Raw genomic sequence first — 18,589 nt, 5'->3', positions numbered from 1 at the left:
GGTCAACAGCTTTATTAAACTTGCCTTCCTAAGAAGGTATATTTGAGCCAACAGCAGAGAGATCCTGTGTCCTCTGACCGAGTGCCCAGAAGGTAACAGCCTTAGGTGAAAGAAAAACTGGTCCTGCTCTAGTGGATGGGAGCTGGGAGGGGCTGTGCTATCAAAGTCTGGGTCCTAGACTGACCACCTGGCAGGAGACACCAAGACCCAAGCCCTAAGAACAGTACCAACAGCTAACATTTTTTAAGCACTTGCTATATACGACGTACTTGTTTAAACAGTGAGTGATTTACTCCTCAGAACCATCCTACAAAGTGGGTACTATTATTTCCCCGCAGATGATGGCAAACTGAGGCAAAGAAATATATTAACTTCTCAAGGTCACAAGATGGTAGGTGATAGAGCTAAGGTTTAAAGTCAGGCAGAGCCTGTATTCTTAACCACCATGTCCTAATCCCCCAGATGAAGGAGCCTGGGGCCCTGAGCAAAGATCCAGGAGAAACCATGATGATCGTGGCCTCCACGGTAAGCCACGTCTATCCCAGGGATAGTGCTGCACTGTGAAAGATTACCCTGGAGCCAGGGACAGTTAACTGGAGGTTAGATGACTGGTGCCATTGCTAACTTTTCTTTTTATCCACACTCTTCTTTTTGTTCCTTTACTGGCTCCTCCTCTACCTTAACTTAAATGTTGGAGTGCCCCAGGCATGGGTCTTGGACCTTCCTAGTCTCTGTCTACACTCTCTCCCTAGGCATTGGCATTATCTTCATGAGAATGATTCCCTAATGTATATCTCCAGCCCAGGTCTCCTCCCTGACTGTACTAGTGTGCCCACCTCTCTCCTCAACACCTCCACCAGAATACCTCACAGGCATCTCATACTTAACATGTCTAAACAGAACTCTTCATTTCCGCGCCTATACAAACCTCCTCCTCCCACAGACTTCCCCTTTCCCCTAGGTTTATTTAACATGCTTATTCAACAAATATTTATTAAGTACCTACTATAGCAGTGAACAAAACAGATAAACCCCCCTGCCCTCATAGAGCTTATATTCTACTGCTGGGGGACATATAATAAACAGGAAAAAAATAAGTAAATTACATCACACATTAGGAGAAAATAAATGCTAACGAAAAAACAAAGCAGGGAAGGGATACAGAATGCAGGGGATGGAGACCGAAACTTTTTTTTTAAATAAATTTATTTATTTATGGCTGTGTTGGGTCTTCGTTTCTGTGCGAGGGCTTTCTCCAGTTGCGGCAAGCGGGGGCCACTCTTCATCGCGGTGTGCGGGCCTCTCACTGTCGCGGCCTCTCCCGTTGCAGAGCACAGGCTCCAGATGCGCAGGCACAGTATCTGTGGCTCATGGGCTTAGTTGCTCCGTGGCATGTGGGATCTTCCCAGACCAGGGCTCGAACCCGTGTCCCCTGCATTGGCAGGCGGATTCTTAACCACTGTGCCACCAGGGAAGCCCTGAAACTTTTAAAAGACCAAGTGAGAGGAGCAGGAGATGAGGTCGTGACCTCATGAGCTTTTACTCCAAGGATGATGGAGGATTTTGCACAGAGGCTTGACATGAGTGGATTTCCATTTCTTTTAGCTGCTGTGAAGAAATTGGAGGAGAGGCGGTAAAGATGAAAGCTGGGAGACTAGTTAGGGAGCTCTTGCAATAGTCCGGGTGAGAGAAGGTGAATCCAGGGTATTTGGATCAGGAAATAGTGTTGGAGCTGGTGAGATATGACCAGATTCTGGATATATTCTAAAGAGGGGGGGTTGTCTCATATCCATCCAGGTACTCAGGCCAAAAATCTAGATCTTATCCTTGATTCTTCCTTTTCCCTCATATCCTATATTCAATCCATCAGTAAGTCCTTGTGGTTCTACCTGCAAAATATACATCAAAGTCACTATTTCTGTCCATCTTCACTGCCCCCACAACCCAGCTAAACCACCCGAGTTTACCCTCTCACTTGGATTGCTACAATAGCCTCTTCATCTGATCTCTCTCCTTCCTCTTTTGCCCCCCTACAATCCGTTCTCCACAAGTAGACAAAGGGATCATTTAAAAAATTAAATCATATCACAGGATGGATGCTTTTGCTTGCCATCCTTTAAGGGCTTTCTAATGCATTAAGAATAAAGGCCAAGGGGACTTCCCTAGGGGTCCAGTGGTTGAGACTCTGTGCTTCCACTGCAGGGGGCATGGGTTCGATCCCTGGTGGGGGAACTAAGATCCTGCATGCTGTGCAGCATGGCAATCAATCAATCAATAAAATTGTTTAAAAAAAGAATAAAGAACAAAATCTATACCATGAACTACAAGGCCTAATGTGATCTGCCCTGATGACCTCTCTATTCTCATCTCCCTCCCTCTTTTTCTTGATCATCCTGTTCCAGCCACACTAAACTCCTTCCTCCTCCTCAAACTCACCAAGCTCTTTTCTGCTTTGGAGTTATGCTGTCCCCTCTGACTAGGTCCTCTTACCCCAGCTCTTTGCCTAACTGGTCCCTTATCAGCTGTCAAATCTCAATTCAATTGTCACCTCCTTAGAGACCTCCCTGATAACTCTCACCTAGTATAGCTACTATGCTATATCTAGTATAGTCCATCACACCTTGTATCAGAAAACACAGTCTTTCAGGGGAAATAAAATAGGTTAATACTCATTAAGCAAGGTCACAAATGAACAGGGGACTCTTAAAGCACAAGGCTATCATACACTGTCAGGCCCAGAAGGGCTAGCCTCCCATCTGACACTTGAATCGCCTGGCAATGTCCAGGTGATGTGTGCTTGACACCTCCACTGAGGGGACCACCCTAGCTGCTGGACAGCTTTGGAATTGTATCTTTCTTATTCTGAGCCGCAGTGTGTTTCTCTAAGGCTATTACCCTTTTGTGCCCCTCCAAGGAAGCATAAAACAAATAGAAACCCTCTTTTAGAGAACAGTCTTTCTGGTTTCTCAAGACAGCTCTCACACCCCCAAACTCCCAACTTTTCCTGTAGTTTTGTCCTCCCATCTCCAGGGCACTCTCGTCTGAAGGTGCTTCCTTTGGTCGTCTTACCTCCCGGGGCCCACAGCTGCCTCCAGCAATCCAGGTGGGGTCGGGCTGATGGGAAGGGCACTCCTTCTCCCAGGGCCTCTACCTTCTAGAACCGCGGCCTACAACCCTCCCTCCGTTCCTTAGCTATCAACCTCCCTGCCCCTTCTATATGCATCTCTCCGGCTGGAGGGAGCTCAACATCATCTCCCCGTATTGTGCCTAGCACAGGGCCCGCCACAGAGTAGTTTCTCTAAAACCTTTGGTGGAATCAAACAATCCATAATTGCTCCTGAGAAACTATCAAAGAGTCCTAGATGTCTCAGGAGGCTGCAAGATTCGGAAGCCGAAATCTAGTCAGCCGCCCGGCCCCACCCTCGGGCCCGCCCCTTCCAGCGTTGCCTCATCTCGCTACTCAGGCTATCCTGCCCCAAGTCTCGCCTTTCCCTTTAATCACTTCCACCAACCTGGATCCTATAATCCCTGATGCCTCCCTATATGTTGTCCCAATTGGGAAAGCCTTTAATTTCGGCTGTTAACAAAACAGCGACACCTTCGCTACCACGGCCACGCCCCCTTACTCATGTTACCCGGGCGAACCGGAAGGGGTTGCGCAGCCCTTAGTTCGTAGACCCGGAAGTAGACGGGCCTCACGGAAGCCGGCTTTGGCCCTGCGGCTGCTGCAGTCGCCGCGGAGAAATTGTTGGAGCTGGCAGCCTAGGAATGGTGAGACCTCGCGGTTCGCCTCTGAGTGTTCTGAGCAGAGTTGGGGGTGAAATGGAGTTCCCCAGAGTGCCGCCGGGGACGACACCCCGCCAGGTCTGGGGCCCCGCCCCGGGAGCGCCCCGAAAATCTGCGCATGCGTGGGCCGGACCGGGCCGGAATCTGGTCCGAGAAGTTACGCATGCGCAAAGGTGGCATGCCGAAGGTGGGGTGAGGATTGATCTGGGAGTTGACTCCCTTTCCCCGCCACCGGCCCGTGGGGCTTAAACCAAGGCTGCGAGGGCATCGGGGTTCACTCGGTGCTTTGCTTTTGAGTTGCAGGGCTGACTTCGTCACCACTCCTATCCCGAGCCCCTGAAACAGACCTGGACTAATCCCCTACTGTGGGTGTGCCCTTGCGGGGAGAACGAGGGGCGGAGGGCTGGAGAAGGCAGGGGGCGCTGACCCTGCCTCAGTCTACCCGCGGAATCGGGCCCTTCACCCTCTCCCCAGGTGGCAAGATTCCCAGCCGTATCAAATGGTACGGCGCGAGGAGCGCACCTGGGGGCAGGGCTGGAACGCTGCGCGGAGAGACACCCTGGTCAGAAGGGGCGGGACTCTCCGAAGCGGCGCGCTCCGCAGTCCCTAATACCTGAGTTCTACGGGCTTAGGCGAGGCCCCCCCCCAGGGAGGTTGATATTTGCTCAGTTCCCAAGCCGCGTTTTTTAGCTTCCACGAGGTACCACCCACTAAATCTTCAGCCAGAGCTGCAAATGAAAAAAAGTGAGATGGACTGGTTGGAGTTCAATCTCCGTTTCCTTTTCCCTGCTTTGGGCTGGGAGGGGAGCTGAATGGGCAGCTGACAAAGAAGAAGTGAGCCAAGAATCCCTTGTTTCTGGCTAGTTTATAGTCAAGGCCCTTAACCTAGGGGCTATGAGTAGAATTAGAGTGGTTTGTGAACCTCCTAAAATGTGTACATTTTTCTAGGGTCCATAGCTTTTATCACTGTCTCAGAGATGTCGGTGACCTTCGAAAGGCTACTGGTTTATCAGGGTCATATTGGCAGAATATATTGTGTCTCTTCTCCTGGTGTTTTCCCTAGCTTATGGGATCCTGGGGAACTGTTCCATTATAAGGAGGTGAGGCTGGCCAGTTCGAAACCTGAGCCTCAGGGAGCCTCATTTCTCCTTTGCAGAATCTCTTCTCAGCCTCTAAGCTCACCTGGTCAGAATCCTTGGATGAACCTGTGGGACCCTTCCTTCTAGCCCTGTGGTTTGGAACCAGTGGCTTTGGGACTGTGAGAGGATGGACAAAGGTAGTATGAGGCCGGGCCAGCTCCCCAAACGCTCAGGCGCCAAGCATCTGCTGATTCCACCCCGTGCCTGGCACGTGTGTCTTTCGGTCCTGGCTGGGCATTGCCACCTCCCCCTGGGCCAGCACCACCCACGTACCTCTCGGCAGAGGCCACAATTGACTGACTTGCTGTTGAGCTGACGCTCTTTGGCATGGCTGCATTTTGATGGCAGAGGGAGCAGTTATGCCCAGAGCCCGGTGTGTCGGCATCACCAGTCTGACCTGAGCACCATGTGCTGCACAACATGACACATGGCACCGGGAGAACTGCCCAGCGTGGAAGGTCTGGGCCCAGATGGGATCTGGATGGCCAAGGAACTCCCACCTTAAAACTTCAAGTGTCAAGGAAGCAGGGGAGGGACCAAGAGGGCTGGTAGGGGAAGGGGGGCTGAGGAGGGGTCCCATGTGCAGAGGCTCAGGGCTCTGCTAGGCATTTAGGAGGCCTGGGTTCACCACTTCTCTTTTTCTAGATTCTCAGGGGCTGCTAGATTCATCCCTGATGGCATCAGGCACTGCCAGCCGCTCAGAGGATGAGGAGTCACTGGCAGGGCAGAAGCGGGCCTCCTCACAGGCTTTGGGCACCATCCCTAAACGAAGAAGCTCCTCCAGGTACTAGGGTTTGAAGGGCCAGAGACTGAGACTGCTGCATGCTTTTGCCCCTGTTGGGAATGGCTCCCTGAGCCCCTCTGGGACCCAACTGTTGGCAGACCCTTGTGCTTTTCCTGTCCCTACTAAGTCCCTCCCCATGAGGCCGAGAGCAAGGGAGGGAGATCTTAGGTCTTGGACAGGAAATCTTTGTGGTGCAGTATGCTGTCATCTCAGGGGTGGAGCATAGCAGTTCCATGCCCCACCCACTGAGCCAGAGCAGTTAGCATCCTGCCTGCTGGGAACCTGCTCTACTTTAGGAGCTGGGTGTGTGTGAGTGGGTACTGGGGATGGGGCACAGAGCGCTCACTGGGTAGGACTCTTCTCAGGTTCATCAAGAGAAAAAAGTTTGACGATGAGCTGGTGGAGAGCAGCCTGGCTAAGTCCTCTACCCGGGCGAAGGGGGCCAGTGGGGTGGAACCAGGGCGCTGTTCGGGGAGTGAACCCTCCTCCAGTGAGAAGAAGAAGGTGAGGATTGGGAGACGTGGGGAATGGAGAGGGGTGGGGGCCAGTGCCAGATTTTGTGTTTCCCCACAACCTTTGCCAGCTGGCAAGAGCCCTGCAGAGGAGGCTTATGAGAGGATCAAGCTGCCCCGGCCCACCTCAGATGCCTCCCTCCTGGGAGCCCATCCCTCGCTACTCCGCTTTTCTTGCTGCACCCATCACCACCCTGTCAGTGCATCCTGTATCACATTCTGTGTAGGAGGCATAGAGCGTGCATCTATTCTGGGAGCAGACAGCCTGTTCCGAGCATTGCTGGCTGTAAAAATAACCCCCAGGTGGCATTGCTCTGGCCCCAGACACTGTACCAGCAAGAGTGTTTTCCTGTTTTCCTCCCCACCCACCCTCCATGCTGGGGTTGGGGGGGCGCCACCAGCATAAAGAAGACCCCATATGGTCAAGGACTGTGTAGAAGTACTTTGATGGGGGCGGGAAAGGGGAGGGAGGGGCACTAGAAAGCTGAGCCCCCTGCCTGTGGTTTGTTGTTGGGTGGGGCTGGAGCTGCCACACAGTGTGCGAAGCTCTAGGCCTGAAGCCCTAGCTGCCCTGATGAGCTCACTCTGCTCCTGCCTTCTGCCCAGGTGTCCAAGGCCCCCAGCACCCCTGTGCCGCCCAGCCCAGCCCCAGCCCCTGGACTCACCAAACGTGTGAAGAAGAGCAAACAGCCACTCCAGGTGACCAAGGATCTGGGCCGCTGGAAGCCTGCGGACGACCTCCTGCTCATCAATGCCGTGTTGCAGGTAGTGCTTCCCACCACAGGGGTTGTGTTCGCCTTCTCCCCGCAGCCTCCAGTTCCCAGCCCCCCATCTAGCCCAGCAGTGTCCTGTAGGTGCCACGGGAGGGTTCTTCCCAGCTCTAAGGCTGGAGCAAACCACTCTGGGGCCTTGCAGACCAATGACCTGACATCTGTCCACCTGGGCGTGAAGTTCAGCTGCCGCTTCACCCTGAGGGAAGTCCAGGAGCGCTGGTACGCCCTGCTCTACGATCCTGTCATCTCCAAGTGAGTGGGCTGGCCCCAGCAGCGGCGTGGTACTGGGGACACCAGAATTTGGCTCCTGAACAGAAAGAATTGTACAGGGGAGGGGCCTGGGAGGCAGGGCTCCTTGGGGCCTTGTATCTTCTGAGATGATACTGAAGACCTGCCAGGCTTCAGGGGGAAGCTGCTTCCTGCTACCAACCCTGCTAATCCAGGCTGGATGTCAGGAGCAAGGACCTGGAAGCCAAGGAAGCAGCGTGAGAGAAAACACTACATGAGTGCCAGGAGCCCTGTTCTACCACCGTGTGCATTGTGGTTTGGGGCGGTCACCTCCCAGCCTTCCCACACTGACCTCCCACAGTTTCTTCCTCCAGAAGAAGGAGTTGGAACAGAAGAACACCAGGGCCTCTTCCAGCTCCAACAGTCCAAATACACCTATGCACACACACAACACACACTCTTCCTTCTCAGTCACTTCGTTTGACATCATCAGAATTTGGTCGAATGCTTAACACCCATCTTCTACTCCACAGCCCCTGTCACCACTTAAGCTATAGCCACAGCCCTGATATACCAGGAAGTGGGCAGGGCACAGCTTGGGAAAGAGGAGGTGGCTAGTGGGTGGCAGCTTTGGCCAAGTAAGGAGAAAGTTCTTGGGGCACTAGCAGCAGCCGGTCTCAGGATCTCCCTCCGGACTGGCCTGTAGGCGGCTGTGCCCTTGAGCCTCTTCACGGGGTTGAACACAGGAACCTGAGTTTTTTGAGTTGCCTGTTAATGTTTTCGGCAGACGCACGAGGTCACAGGTCCTGTGCTAAGCCTTGGGCTCTTCCTGTTGAGGGCCTGGATCTTTGAGTTCTGGATATCAAAGGCCTGCAGGCTTTGGAGAAGTAGGAACCCCAGATTGCTTGACACCCTTCCTTCAACCCTGCCCTGCCCTCTATCTCCCTCCTGCCCAGGCTGGCCTGCCAGGCCATGAGACAGCTGCACCCAGAGGCCATTGCCGCCATCCAGAGCAAGGCCCTGTTTAGCAAGGCTGAAGAGCAGCTGCTGAGCAAAGTGGGATCGGTAAGGCTGAGGGCTGGTAATGCTGAGGGGCAGGGCGGGAGCCGGCTAACCTGGAAAACTGACTGCGGGGAGGCTCCACTGCTTGGAGACGCACGTACACCTGCAAGGCCTTTGTGGACCGGGTCCTCAGGGAGAGCCAAGCCTGGCTTCCTGGGCGGCAGTAGCTATCGCTTTTTCCAGCTCCTGCTGGGGACTGGGACAGGGGGCACGGATGGTACGGCAGAGACAGGAGCAGGGAAACCCAGATGCCCAGAGTGTGCTTCTTGCCCTCCAGACCAGCCAGCCTACCTTGGAGACCTTCCAGGACCTGCTGCACAGACACCCTGATGCCTTCTACCTGGCCCGTACTGCCAAGGCTCTGCAGGCCCATTGGCAGCTCATGAAGCAGTATTACCTGTTGGAGGACCAGACAGGTAACTGGGCCAGGAGCTGGCAGAGTGAGGGTGCATGTATGTGAGTGTGAAGGGGGCTGGACACAGCTCCCCTCAGGTGCCCTGTAACAAATCCCTCCGTGGCCCCCAGTGTCTTGTTCACCTCTCTTTGCAGCAAAAACCACTTCCTTCCAGAGGGAGAGAAGGTGGCTGGAATGGTCTTCAGGATCATGGTGAGGGTAGCCAAAATTGCCTAGAATCCTGAACAAAAAGACTAAATGGCAGAGTTGTCTCCCACTTCTTGACTTTTTTGTGTTTTTTGACATGTTTTACCATTACATAAATAATAGTACATTCTTCACAAGTAACATTCAAACATGAGTAAAATGTGAAAGTCCCTTCACCGCTCACCCTTCCCCCTTTCCCACCCACTTTCTCTAAGGCTTTCTGCCCCTTCCGTCTTTCCACACTCCTTCTCACTGCCTCTCCTTCCACCAAGCATTTGTGCTGTGGGGCTGCCATCAGGCCATTCCCAAATCCCTGCAGGGACTTTAACCCAGGCCGCCTGTCTTTCTCCTTTCCCTAGGGCCAGAAAGCTTCCTTTCTTCCCTCACCAGCAAAACTCTCACTCTCCTAATAACAGATATTAGGAAAGCAGTCTGATTAAACTGCAGGAAGCTCTTCAGTTAGATTTGGGTTTCAGGATCAGACTTCCATAGTCCAAGCACACTTTACTTTTACTTCCTAAAGATTATTGCATGTTGGCTACTATATAGTTGTTCATACTGTTCTGAAAATGAAGCTTCAGTTCTGCCTGTCACCTTACTCGCTAGGTCCTGCAGCTTCTGGATAATAAAAGATTCCTACCAGAGGATTTTAGGAAATCTTGTCAGGGGAGGCCCCATCTTTCCTTCCTGAGGATCTCTGAATTTAGTGCCCAGTGGGCAGCCCACTTTATTCCAGATCTCTGCTGCTTCCTCAGGCTCAGCTATCACTGACCTCCCACAGAGAGAACAGACACTGGATAAAGTTTATTTTTACCGCTGTAGCTAGCTCCTTTGTCACTATTTTAAAAGTTACCTTGTGTATATTTGTTTTTTTGTTTGTTTGTTTTTAATAAGTTTATTTTATTTTTGGCTGCATTGGGTCTTCGTTGCTGCGCACAGGGTTTCTCTAGTTGTGGCAAGCGGGGGCTACTCTCCGTTGCGGTGTGCGGGCTTCTCGTTGCGGTGGCTTCTCTTGTTGTGGAGCACGGGCTGTAGGCGCGCGGGCTTCAGTAGTTGTGGTGCGCGGGCTTCAGTAGTTGTGGCACGCAGGGTCAGTAGTTGTGGCTCACGGGCTCTAGAGCACAGGCTCAGTAGTTATGGTGCCCGGGCTTAATTGCTCCGCAGCATGTGGTATCTTCCCGGACCAGGGCTTGAACCCGTGTCCCCTGCATTGGCAGGTGGGTTCTTAACCACTGCGCCACCAGGGAAGCCCCTATTGTGTATATTTGTTAATGTAAAGGTATAATTTTTCTCTTCAAGAGTCGTCTTATGTGGATATTTGATTTCTCCTTTGCTATTTCATGCTTGGAGTCCCTAGGAACAGGGAGTATACACTGCTTACCTATCAAGTCAGCTGAATATTAGGTTGGTAGGATTCAGGCAGCTCTGGCGAGGTGACTGCCCCAACCCCGTCTCCCCACAGTCTGAACTAAGGTGGAGGGCGGTGGTGGTGGAGCATCTGTGGCTCCTGTGCAGCCCCCCTCGCATCCCTGGCAGTGATGACACCCCAGGGGTTGTCGGACTCCTCAACCAGCGGTCTCACTAGCTAGTCAGAGCTGCTGATGAGCAGACGCTGCAGGCCTGGGAACCACTGACACTAAGGCAGGAGTTCTCAGATTTGGGGACCCCAATCGCTTTTACATTGTGACCAGAAAAGAACTGAAAAACTTGCATGAGACAATATTTATCCTGAATACATCTGATGGATTCTGATATTACTGCATTCCCTTTCTTTCTTTTTTTTTTTGGAAAAAAGTGAATTTCATGACCTGTTAACGTGTCATGACCCACAATTTGAAAACACTGGCTTAAGGCTCCCTTCTGATACATCCTGAGTGAGACTTGACTGGCATGTGCCTCTCAGCCCCTTGCCGAATGTGGCAGAAAATGTTTGGGAGCATGTGATGTGGTAGAAGAGGCAGTCTGGATTTGGAATCAGGAAAGCAGGCCTTGATTCCTGGCTGTGTCCTGAACTAGTCACATAGTTTAACCCTTCCTCCTGTATCTGTTTCCTCATCTGTAACGTGCAGCTAATAGTAATGCCTTCCCTACGTAGTTCAAGGCTTTGTAAGTGAGAACTCTTCGCACACTGAAAAGACCATGCAAAGGTCAACTTTTTTTATTTTTTTATTTTTTTATTTTTGGCTGCATTGGGTCTTTGTTGCTGCACACGGGCTTTCTCTAGTTGCGGCGAGCGGGGACTACTCTTCATTGCAGTGCACGAGCTTCTCATTGCAGTGGCTTCTCTTGTTGCAGAGCATGGGCTCTAGGTGCGTGGGCTTCAGTAGTTGTAGCACATGGGCTTCAGTAGTTGTGGAGCGCGGGCTCTAGAGTGCAGGCTCAGTAGTTGTGGCGCACGGGCTTAGTTGCTCTGCGGCATGTGGGATCTTCCCGGACCAGGATTCGAACCCGTGTCCCCTGCGTTGGCCGGCGGATTCTTAACTACTGCGCCACCAGGGAAGCCCCAAAGGTCAATTTTAATTCCCTTCCCTTTCTAGAACCACCTCTGCCCCCCAGCTAACCCCAGGAATGCTTTGTGCCAAAGTAGCATGCAGTCTGATCTGCATGCAAGCTGTTACCTGTATCAGGTTAACTTTTGTTGATTTCAGTACGAGACCGTCCCCATGGGCTGTCTTTACAGTTTGTCCTCTTAGTTCATTTGTCTGCTCAGCAGCTTGTGGTTGAGTGGGAGCATTGGCGCTGACCCTCCCTCTCTCCTTCGTTCAGTGCAGCCGCTGCCCAAGGGGGACCAAGTGCTGAATTTCTCCGACGCAGAGGACTTGATTGATGACAGTAAGCTCAAGTGAGTGGCTGGGGCCACAGGCAGGGCACAGAGAGCTGAGTGTCTCCCCAGGACAGAGCTCCCTGTGCTGCCCGGCCCTGCCTCTCCTGCTGCAGGGAACGGAGCCCAGCCCAGACTCAGCCTGGAGCTCCAGTTGTAGCTGTTGGTCTCCCTGCTAAGCGTCCTCTCCGTCCCTCCCGCCCCGTTGTACCTTACCCCCACCCTAGAGAGGGAAGCTAGGCTAAGGCCAGAGGAACAGCCCACGGGGCCACTGGGCTGAGGGACTGAGGGATCCTACTGAGCCCAGTAGCACCTAATGGTGATGGCAGGTGAGCTCAAATTGGAGCCTGATTCATCCTTCTCTTCTCTCCCCCCAGGGACATGCGAGATGAAGTCCTAGAACATGGTGAGTGTGCCTTGGTGGGGACAGTGAGGGGGTGGGAGCTCCTGCTGGAACAGAGAGAAACAGTACAAGGTGCTGGTGACCTCAGAGAGTCCTTCCTTACCACCCCACTCCACCCCACTCCACCCCAGAGCTGACAGTGGCTGACCGGCGCCAGAAACGAGAGATTCGGCAGCTGGAACAGGAACTGCATAAGTGGCAGGTGCTAGTAGATAGCATCACAGGTGAGGAGGCCAGGGGACCAGCAGGGTCGTGCTCCAAATCCCTTCGCCCCTCCCTGAGCCCCTGTAGTTGCTTGGCTGGGTTCACCCTCATTTCCCAGACCTCTAGCTCCTTTCCCTCAGTGGATCTTGCCCTGGCTCCCTGCCTTCCATGCTGTGGCTCTAAAGAGTGGGCTCTTCTCTGACATGAGCTGCTCTCCCCCAGGCATGAGCTCTCCGGACTTTGACAACCAGACCCTGGCAGTGCTGCGGGGCCGCATGGTGCGGTACCTGATGCGCTCGAGAGAGGTGAGGCCGGTCCAGCCCTCCCTGTCCTCATCCCCGTCCCCACCCCTACCTCCCCCTTCCTAGGTTCCCCATCTCCGTCGATCTTCCCCTCACTGCCCTTTCTATGTCTGGTCCCTGATTTCTCATCTTTCCTGGGCCTGTGTGGACTCCTCCCCATTCCTCAGGTTCCAGCCCTCACCTGCCCCATTTCCCCAGATCACCCTAGGCAGAGCAACCAAGGATAACCAGATTGACGTGGACCTGTCTCTGGAGGGTCCGGCCTGGAAGATCTCCCGGAAGCAAGGTACCAGCGGGAAGCAGTGTGAGGATGTCGCTCCCAGCCTCTCGCTGCCCTCCAGCCCTGGGGATTGGTCTCCGTGGGAACCTCAGGGACTGGGTGGGGCTGAGGAGTTCGCATTTTAAGATCTCTAACTTGGGAGTCCTGGGTGCCTTCTAGCAGCCCCAGGAAGCAGAGGGTACATGGGGGTTTCAGGCCCTCTTCTGGCCTTCCCCCCATCCTATCATACCCCCGTTCCTCTCTATTCCCATAGGTGTCATCAAGCTGAAGAACAACGGTGATTTCTTCATTGCCAATGAGGGCCGGCGGCCCATCTACATCGATGGACGACCTGTGCTGTGTGGCTCCAAATGGCGCCTTAGCAACAACTCCGTGGTGGAGGTGAGCTGGGGGGGAGGTGGAAAGGCCAGGATGAGCCCCATGGTGTGGTGAGGCAGCGTGTGGGCCTGGCCCCGGCCCCTAGTCTCACCTCTGTCCTTAGCCACCCTTCTCTCCCGCCCACAGATTGCCAGCCTGCGATTCGTCTTCCTCATCAACCAGGACCTCATTGCCCTTATTCGGGCCGAGGCTGCCAAGATCACGCCACAGTGAGAAGTGGTAGCAGGACCCATGGGCTCTCTCTGGCCTCAGTTTCCCCTGCCCTCCCAGACCCCTGGAGCTGGCAACTCAGGCTCCTGGAAAAACCAGAGGGGGCTGTGGGAGACTCAGCTCCTGGCCCCTTGATCTGAGCCTCTGCGGGCGGGCGGGGCTGGCCCTGGGAAAGGGACCCTCAGGCTGGGACCCTCAGGCTGCCTTAGTGCCAGAGCCCCTCCCTTTCTCTCTCTGCAGAGGCCCCCTACCCTTTCCCCCAGATTCCCACCTTTGCTCCATGTCTCCAGCTGATTAGCTTCAGACTTCTCCTGTATTATTTTTCTTTTGTAAATACAAAGCACTGAGTTCCAAAGTAGTTTCTTTTATTATTTTTTTTTTAATATAAAAAATGTGGGGACAGGTGAGGCAGGGGCACATGCAGGGGATAGCAGAACCCCTCCTTGGCCTCAGGCCACTGTCCCCCAGCCTGCAGAGGGAGATGAGACATCAGAGGAGCAGGCTGAGGTGAGGAAGGGCCCCAGGAGTAGGAGCCCAAAGATTCCTAGCCTGGGGCCTGCGGCTGAAGAAGTTCTAGCCCTCCCTGTGAGAGTCCGGGGCCAGGCCCTTGCTTGTTTGCTCTCAAGCTCCCTGCCCTGAGCCAGCGGGCAGCACGGAGTCCCAGGGGTGGCTGCCACCCTTCCTCCACCCTGAGGCTGGGCAGATGGCAGCATGTGTGGCAACACTGAGCTTTGGGGCTGGCGGTCAGACCCCTGTGCCTTCTTCCTGGGTCCACTGGACTGTGCCAGAGCCGTGGCAGCCAATAAGCACCATCTCCAGGCTATGGGGTTCCCAGGGCAAGGCCAGGCCCCCTGACCCTGGCGGGGGCTCTCCAGTACTGGCAGCCTCGGCCTGGTTCATGGGCTCCGGGGGCCCAGTCCTAGCCCCTTCCTCAGGAGGCGGTGGGCCTGGGGTGCTGGGCTCGGGGCAGAGTTCTCCTGAGCCTGGGGGCTCTGAGTCAGAGGTGGAGGTCCAAAAAGCTGTGGCTTGAGGCCAGGGGGAGCTCTGAGACGCCGGGGGGCCCCAGGGCCAGGGTGCCACGAGGGGAGGGGGCCCTGGACGAGGGTGGGGCCGGGTCCCACTCAAGACAGAGCCAGCTGGGGGCTGCAGGCAGTAGGAGGACGTCCCAGTGTCCACACACAGAGGCTGCAGGAGCCCAGAGGTGCTGGCGGGGCAGGGCCCCTCTGCTGACGCCCGAGGGCACGGGCCCTCCCCCTGGGGTGCCAGGATGAGCTGCACAGCCTGACGAAGGGACTGCAGCCCCTCCCGCATCTGCTGCACCTGCTCAGACAGCTCCATCACCTGCAGGGAAGGGAGGAGGGTGGGAGGAGGGCGTGGTCAGTGGGGTGGGGACCTCACAACAGCAGGCGCCCCCCACCTTGCCCCTCACCCACCGCCTGCCGAAGCTTGTCCAGCATGTCTGTGTTCCTCACCTCGCTGGGCCCAAGGGGGACAGTGCGCAGGCTGTTCTCTGTGGACAGTAGGGTGGGGTTACCAGCCAGGGCTGGTGAACGAAGACAGCGCGGGGTCCAGGCCTCCGCCCACTTAGCGCAGACCACACTGGCCTGGCCGGGCCTGCTGCCGCCAGGAACAGCCACTTACTTACAACCTTACCTGAGTTGCTGAATTCTGTGCAAACCACCAGGGGGCCTCGGGCACACTGGCTTGTGCTTCCCCCTCAGGAAGCTGCCTTTATGCCTGTCTCTTGTTCTGTCCTCCAGGCAAGGGGACACTCCCTGGGCCGCCTGGCCTGCCCAGGGGCCACTTTCAACTCTGCTTCCCCAGTCCTGTATCCCCCCACTGGGCCAGACACGGTGCTGAGGGTTTCAGCACCATTATCTCATTTAACATGCACAACCACCTTTTTACAGACGGGAAGCTGGGGTGAGAACCAAGGTCACACAGAGACCTGGCAGCAGAGATCTCACCAAGCTCCATTCCAGCTACCTTCCAACACCAAGGTGCTGGTCTTACCCCACTGCCCTGCCCAAACCATGCAGGTGGGTGAGGGCAAGAGGGCACCCAAAAAAAAAAAAAAAGAGGGCACCCAAAGTCTGCCCTGACACTTTCTCAGAGGCTCCCAGGGCAAAGGGGCTGCCCTGCCAACTTCCCCCCAGACCCGGGCCCCAGTACCTGGTCCGGGAGAGGGGCTGCTGCTACATTCTGGGCCAGACCGCCTTACCCGGAAAGAGAACTTGGGCTGGTCAGAGCCACAGCCGTCCTCAATGCCATCTACTACCCTGTGGATGCAGGCGCCAGGACAACAAATCAGTTGACAGACAGCCACTGCAGTGTTTCATGGGACAAGATGCCCCACTGTCCGCAGAGGCTGCAGAAGCTTGGAGCTGGGCCGGGGGCTTAGGGCCCCAAGCGAAGGGTAACACGTGGTCCCTTCTTCTAGGAGCTCGCAGTTTCACTGGGGATTCAAGCTTGAATGAGGTGAAACAGCAAGAGAGTTCTGAGCAGTGCATGGCATGAATGGTGGAATGGGGGCAGCAGGGAGGAGGAGGAGTCAAGGAAGGCTTCATGGAGGAGGCTGGAGGGACGGATGGGCATCCAGGGCAGGGGTGTGCCTGGCCGGGGCCCCAGCCCTATCACTGCAGCTCTGCCCAGAGTTTAGTGGCCCAGAGCTCGCTCACCTGGGGCTCAGATCTGGGGGTACATTCCATGGCACAGAGGGCAGCTGCAGCCCCTCTAAGCTCCGAGGGTGAGCAGAGGGGCCAGCCTCAGCCTGCAAAGCTCCTGCCCTGCCCGGGCGCCCTCTGCCGCCCAGCGGGGGCCGGGGCGCCGTTCGACGCGGTGATAGCAGCTTGGCGGCGGAGGAGGATGAGGTGCAGCTGGGGGACAGCAGGGGGCTGGAGGGCTCATCAGCTGGGGCTGGCGAGGCTGCGGGGCCCTGCTCCCCGTCCGTCTCCTTCTCCTCCAGTGTGGACATGAGGGTGTTGTCGCCACTCAGGGAGCTGGTGTCCACCTGGGGATAGTGGGGGACAGGGAATCATCATGGAGAGCCCCCGCTATGTCTCACTCACACCCCCCAACCCGGTCTCATCGCCCTAGATGGGAGAAGCTGATTTTGTTAAACAGGATGCCCAGTGTCTCCCACCTCCCAAGGAAGGACTCGGCAGGGGAAGGGGGTGCTTTTCTGCTGCCACCACAAAGCCACCAAGCCCCGGAGGCGTTCGCTGTCCCTCAAAATGCTAGCCAAGTGTGGACACGCTGTCCCTCTACTTGGTCCCTCAGGCTAACTGAACGATCCAGGAGGACCTGGTACCAAAAACCGGTTTGGAATTAGTAATATGAGGCAGGAAAATTCAAAAGCCCCTCAGAGCAGTCCTGTGTCACTGTGAAGAAGCAGGGGGCACTGCAGGGCTAGTGTGGAGACTAGTGTGCGGCCTGCCTGGCCCCGACCCATGGGCACCACCCCTCATCTGTGACCTCACAGCCTCCTCGTCTGGTACCGGTGGGCTTGCGGGCCGTCTCATGGGCCGGGAGAGCTGGGAGTGGCGGCTGAGCAGAGCTGGGCTGGGCTCTAAACGACAGTGTGAGAGTGTGAAGGGGCTGCAGGGCGTAGCGCCCCACCACCACCACGTGCGGGGTGCTCACACGGCACCCCCACAAACCCCTTCTCTGCCCGCCTCACCAGGCCCCCCAGCACTCCCGCCCCTCCCCGCACGGACCCAGCTCCCTCACCTCTGCGGGGCCTCCGCCAGCACCCAGGTTGTAGCTGAGCTCCCCTCGGAGGCCCCTGCTGAAGCGGGGGGCGAACTCGGGGTACAGCGCGAGGCTCTCGTGCAGGCCAGCCAGCTGCAGACACTGCAGGACGCAGTACGTCAGCCCCTTCACATCGGCGTTGGCCTTGACCACCTGCTCACGCCGGGGCAGCTCACAGCCAATCAGATCACCCTTCCCTGGGAAGAGGAAGCAGAGGTCAGCAAGCCCTGCCCCTCAGCCACCAGAGAGGGGGGTCGAGTGGGGCCTCTCCAGCCAGGACACGAGGGGAGCAGCAGGGCCCGGGCCCTGGCTGACCCCTGCTGCCTGCCTCACTGGCTCCTCAGACAGGCTCGGGGTGAAGAGCATTGTGACCCAGGTGCTCAAGCACAGTTGGGATCAAAGCACTGTGCTGAAACAACCCGAATTTCAGATCTGAGACACCAGTTCTAGTGGTTCCCAGGTTGCCTGTGGATCAGAATCCTCTGGGAAAGTTAAACCAACCAGACTCCCCGGGGCCCATCACTACCAACAGAATCAATATCTACTGGAGACCCCACAATTGTTAAGCCCTGCAGGCGACTCAGGTAGAGCGTGTTCAGGAACCAGTATGTGGAACCAGCAAGTTAGTGCTGTGTGGCACAGTGAAAAAAGCAGGGGGCCGCGTTATTTCACCTCCCTGAGCCCTGGTGCCTCATCTATATGAGAGATCCTGTGTTGAACTGAGTCTGTGGTGCTTTCGAGATCTTACCAGAAGGTGTCAATGGAGGGTTTTCCCACCACCCGGCTGAGACTGCCACCTGGCTGACAGCGATTGTAAAATGGCATCGACTCGAGTCCGCATCCTAATCTCAGACATGTTAAATTGTGGGGAAAAAATGTGTGACTTAGAATCAATGAAATAGGATGTCTCCAATCAGGGACATGGTGATAAGTTAGTGTAGATAAAGTGCCTGACACATAGACGGCCAATTAAAGTTCAGTTCCTTCCCTTCCCTCCCAAAAAGAGTCCCCTATAGATCATTCCCAAGAGGGATGGCATGCCACCAGGGCTTGGGCAGAGCACTCACGGCCCTCACAAGGCAGCTCAACCCACGGCCAGACATTTCACGAGATTAGACAGCGTTTCCTTATCCCCAAGGAAAAGGATGGCTCGCTGCCGCCCCCGCTGTGGGCTGCCTCACGCTGCCAGCAGAACTCACTGAGCTTAAAGGGCTCCTCTAAATGTTCATGGACTTTTGCTCAAATTTAAGTGTAGAACGCATCGTCGTTAAATCTTATTTTCTTGGTTTCAGGCCATCCTTCTGGTTCCTTCGGAGAGCTGTTTGGATCTCAGTGTGATCATCTGATGAATGAGCT

The 18,589-nt window shown here is 55.3% G+C and overlaps 2 protein-coding genes across 6 annotated transcripts in view; one reads left to right on the top strand and one right to left on the bottom strand.

Moving 5' to 3' along the window:
- Positions 1 to 3,638: 3,638 nt before the first annotated feature.
- Positions 3,639 to 13,838, top strand: MCRS1 (microspherule protein 1). 3 transcript variants are annotated; one of them, XM_082352452.1, is made up of 15 exons: positions 3,639 to 3,771; positions 4,943 to 5,062; positions 5,571 to 5,709; positions 6,075 to 6,213; positions 6,828 to 6,986; positions 7,137 to 7,246; positions 8,179 to 8,287; positions 8,562 to 8,700; positions 11,652 to 11,727; positions 12,084 to 12,112; positions 12,241 to 12,333; positions 12,536 to 12,618; positions 12,814 to 12,901; positions 13,149 to 13,276; positions 13,400 to 13,838. In XM_082352452.1, the coding sequence occupies exons 2-15, from the start codon at positions 5,053 to 5,055 to the stop codon at positions 13,484 to 13,486; spliced, it is 1,389 nt and encodes a 462-aa protein (XP_082208578.1). In that variant the 5' UTR covers positions 3,639 to 3,771; positions 4,943 to 5,052; the 3' UTR covers positions 13,487 to 13,838. The 3 variants fall into 3 exon arrangements, with proteins under 3 accessions (XP_082208578.1, XP_082208576.1, XP_082208577.1); XM_082352450.1 differs by lacking the exon at positions 4,943 to 5,062 and having other exon boundaries at positions 3,671 to 3,771; XM_082352451.1 differs by lacking the exons at positions 3,639 to 3,771; positions 4,943 to 5,062 and adding an exon at positions 5,069 to 5,383.
- KCNH3 (potassium voltage-gated channel subfamily H member 3) overlaps positions 13,832 to 18,589 on the bottom strand; it is a 19,098-nt gene continuing 14,340 nt past the window's right edge. For 2 of the 3 annotated variants that reach the window (XM_082352358.1, XM_082352360.1), the window contains exons 11-15: positions 17,213 to 17,430; positions 16,162 to 16,493; positions 15,656 to 15,762; positions 14,917 to 14,993; positions 13,832 to 14,824 (exon numbers count right to left, since the gene is read on the bottom strand). In XM_082352358.1, the coding sequence (XP_082208484.1) occupies positions 14,228 to 14,824; positions 14,917 to 14,993; positions 15,656 to 15,762; positions 16,162 to 16,493; positions 17,213 to 17,430 (1,331 nt within the window). In that variant the 3' untranslated portion in view covers positions 13,832 to 14,227. Of the gene's footprint in view, positions 14,825 to 14,916; positions 15,098 to 15,655; positions 15,763 to 16,161; positions 16,494 to 17,212; positions 17,431 to 18,589 lie in introns of all 3 variants that reach the window. The other variant, XM_082352359.1, reaches the window with a different exon arrangement.

The sequence above is a fragment of the Balaenoptera borealis genome (assembly GCF_965194805.1).
Source record: "Balaenoptera borealis genome assembly, chromosome: 13".
Taxonomy (NCBI): Eukaryota; Metazoa; Chordata; class Mammalia; order Artiodactyla; family Balaenopteridae; genus Balaenoptera; species Balaenoptera borealis.
Note: the sequence above shows the minus strand (reverse complement) of the source record. Positions and strands in the feature narration are given on the sequence as shown.

Bases quoted from the DNA above. Each gene is read 5' to 3' on its own strand.
- MCRS1 (XM_082352451.1), top strand. From the start codon at position 5,353: ATGGCACCGGGAGAACTGCCCAGCGTGGAAG. The intron at 7,247-8,178 runs GTGAGTGGGCTG...CCTCCTGCCCAG, and splicing joins TACGATCCTGTCATCTCCAA to GCTGGCCTGCCAGGCCATGA. The intron at 8,288-8,561 runs GTAAGGCTGAGG...CTTGCCCTCCAG, and splicing joins TGCTGAGCAAAGTGGGATCG to ACCAGCCAGCCTACCTTGGA.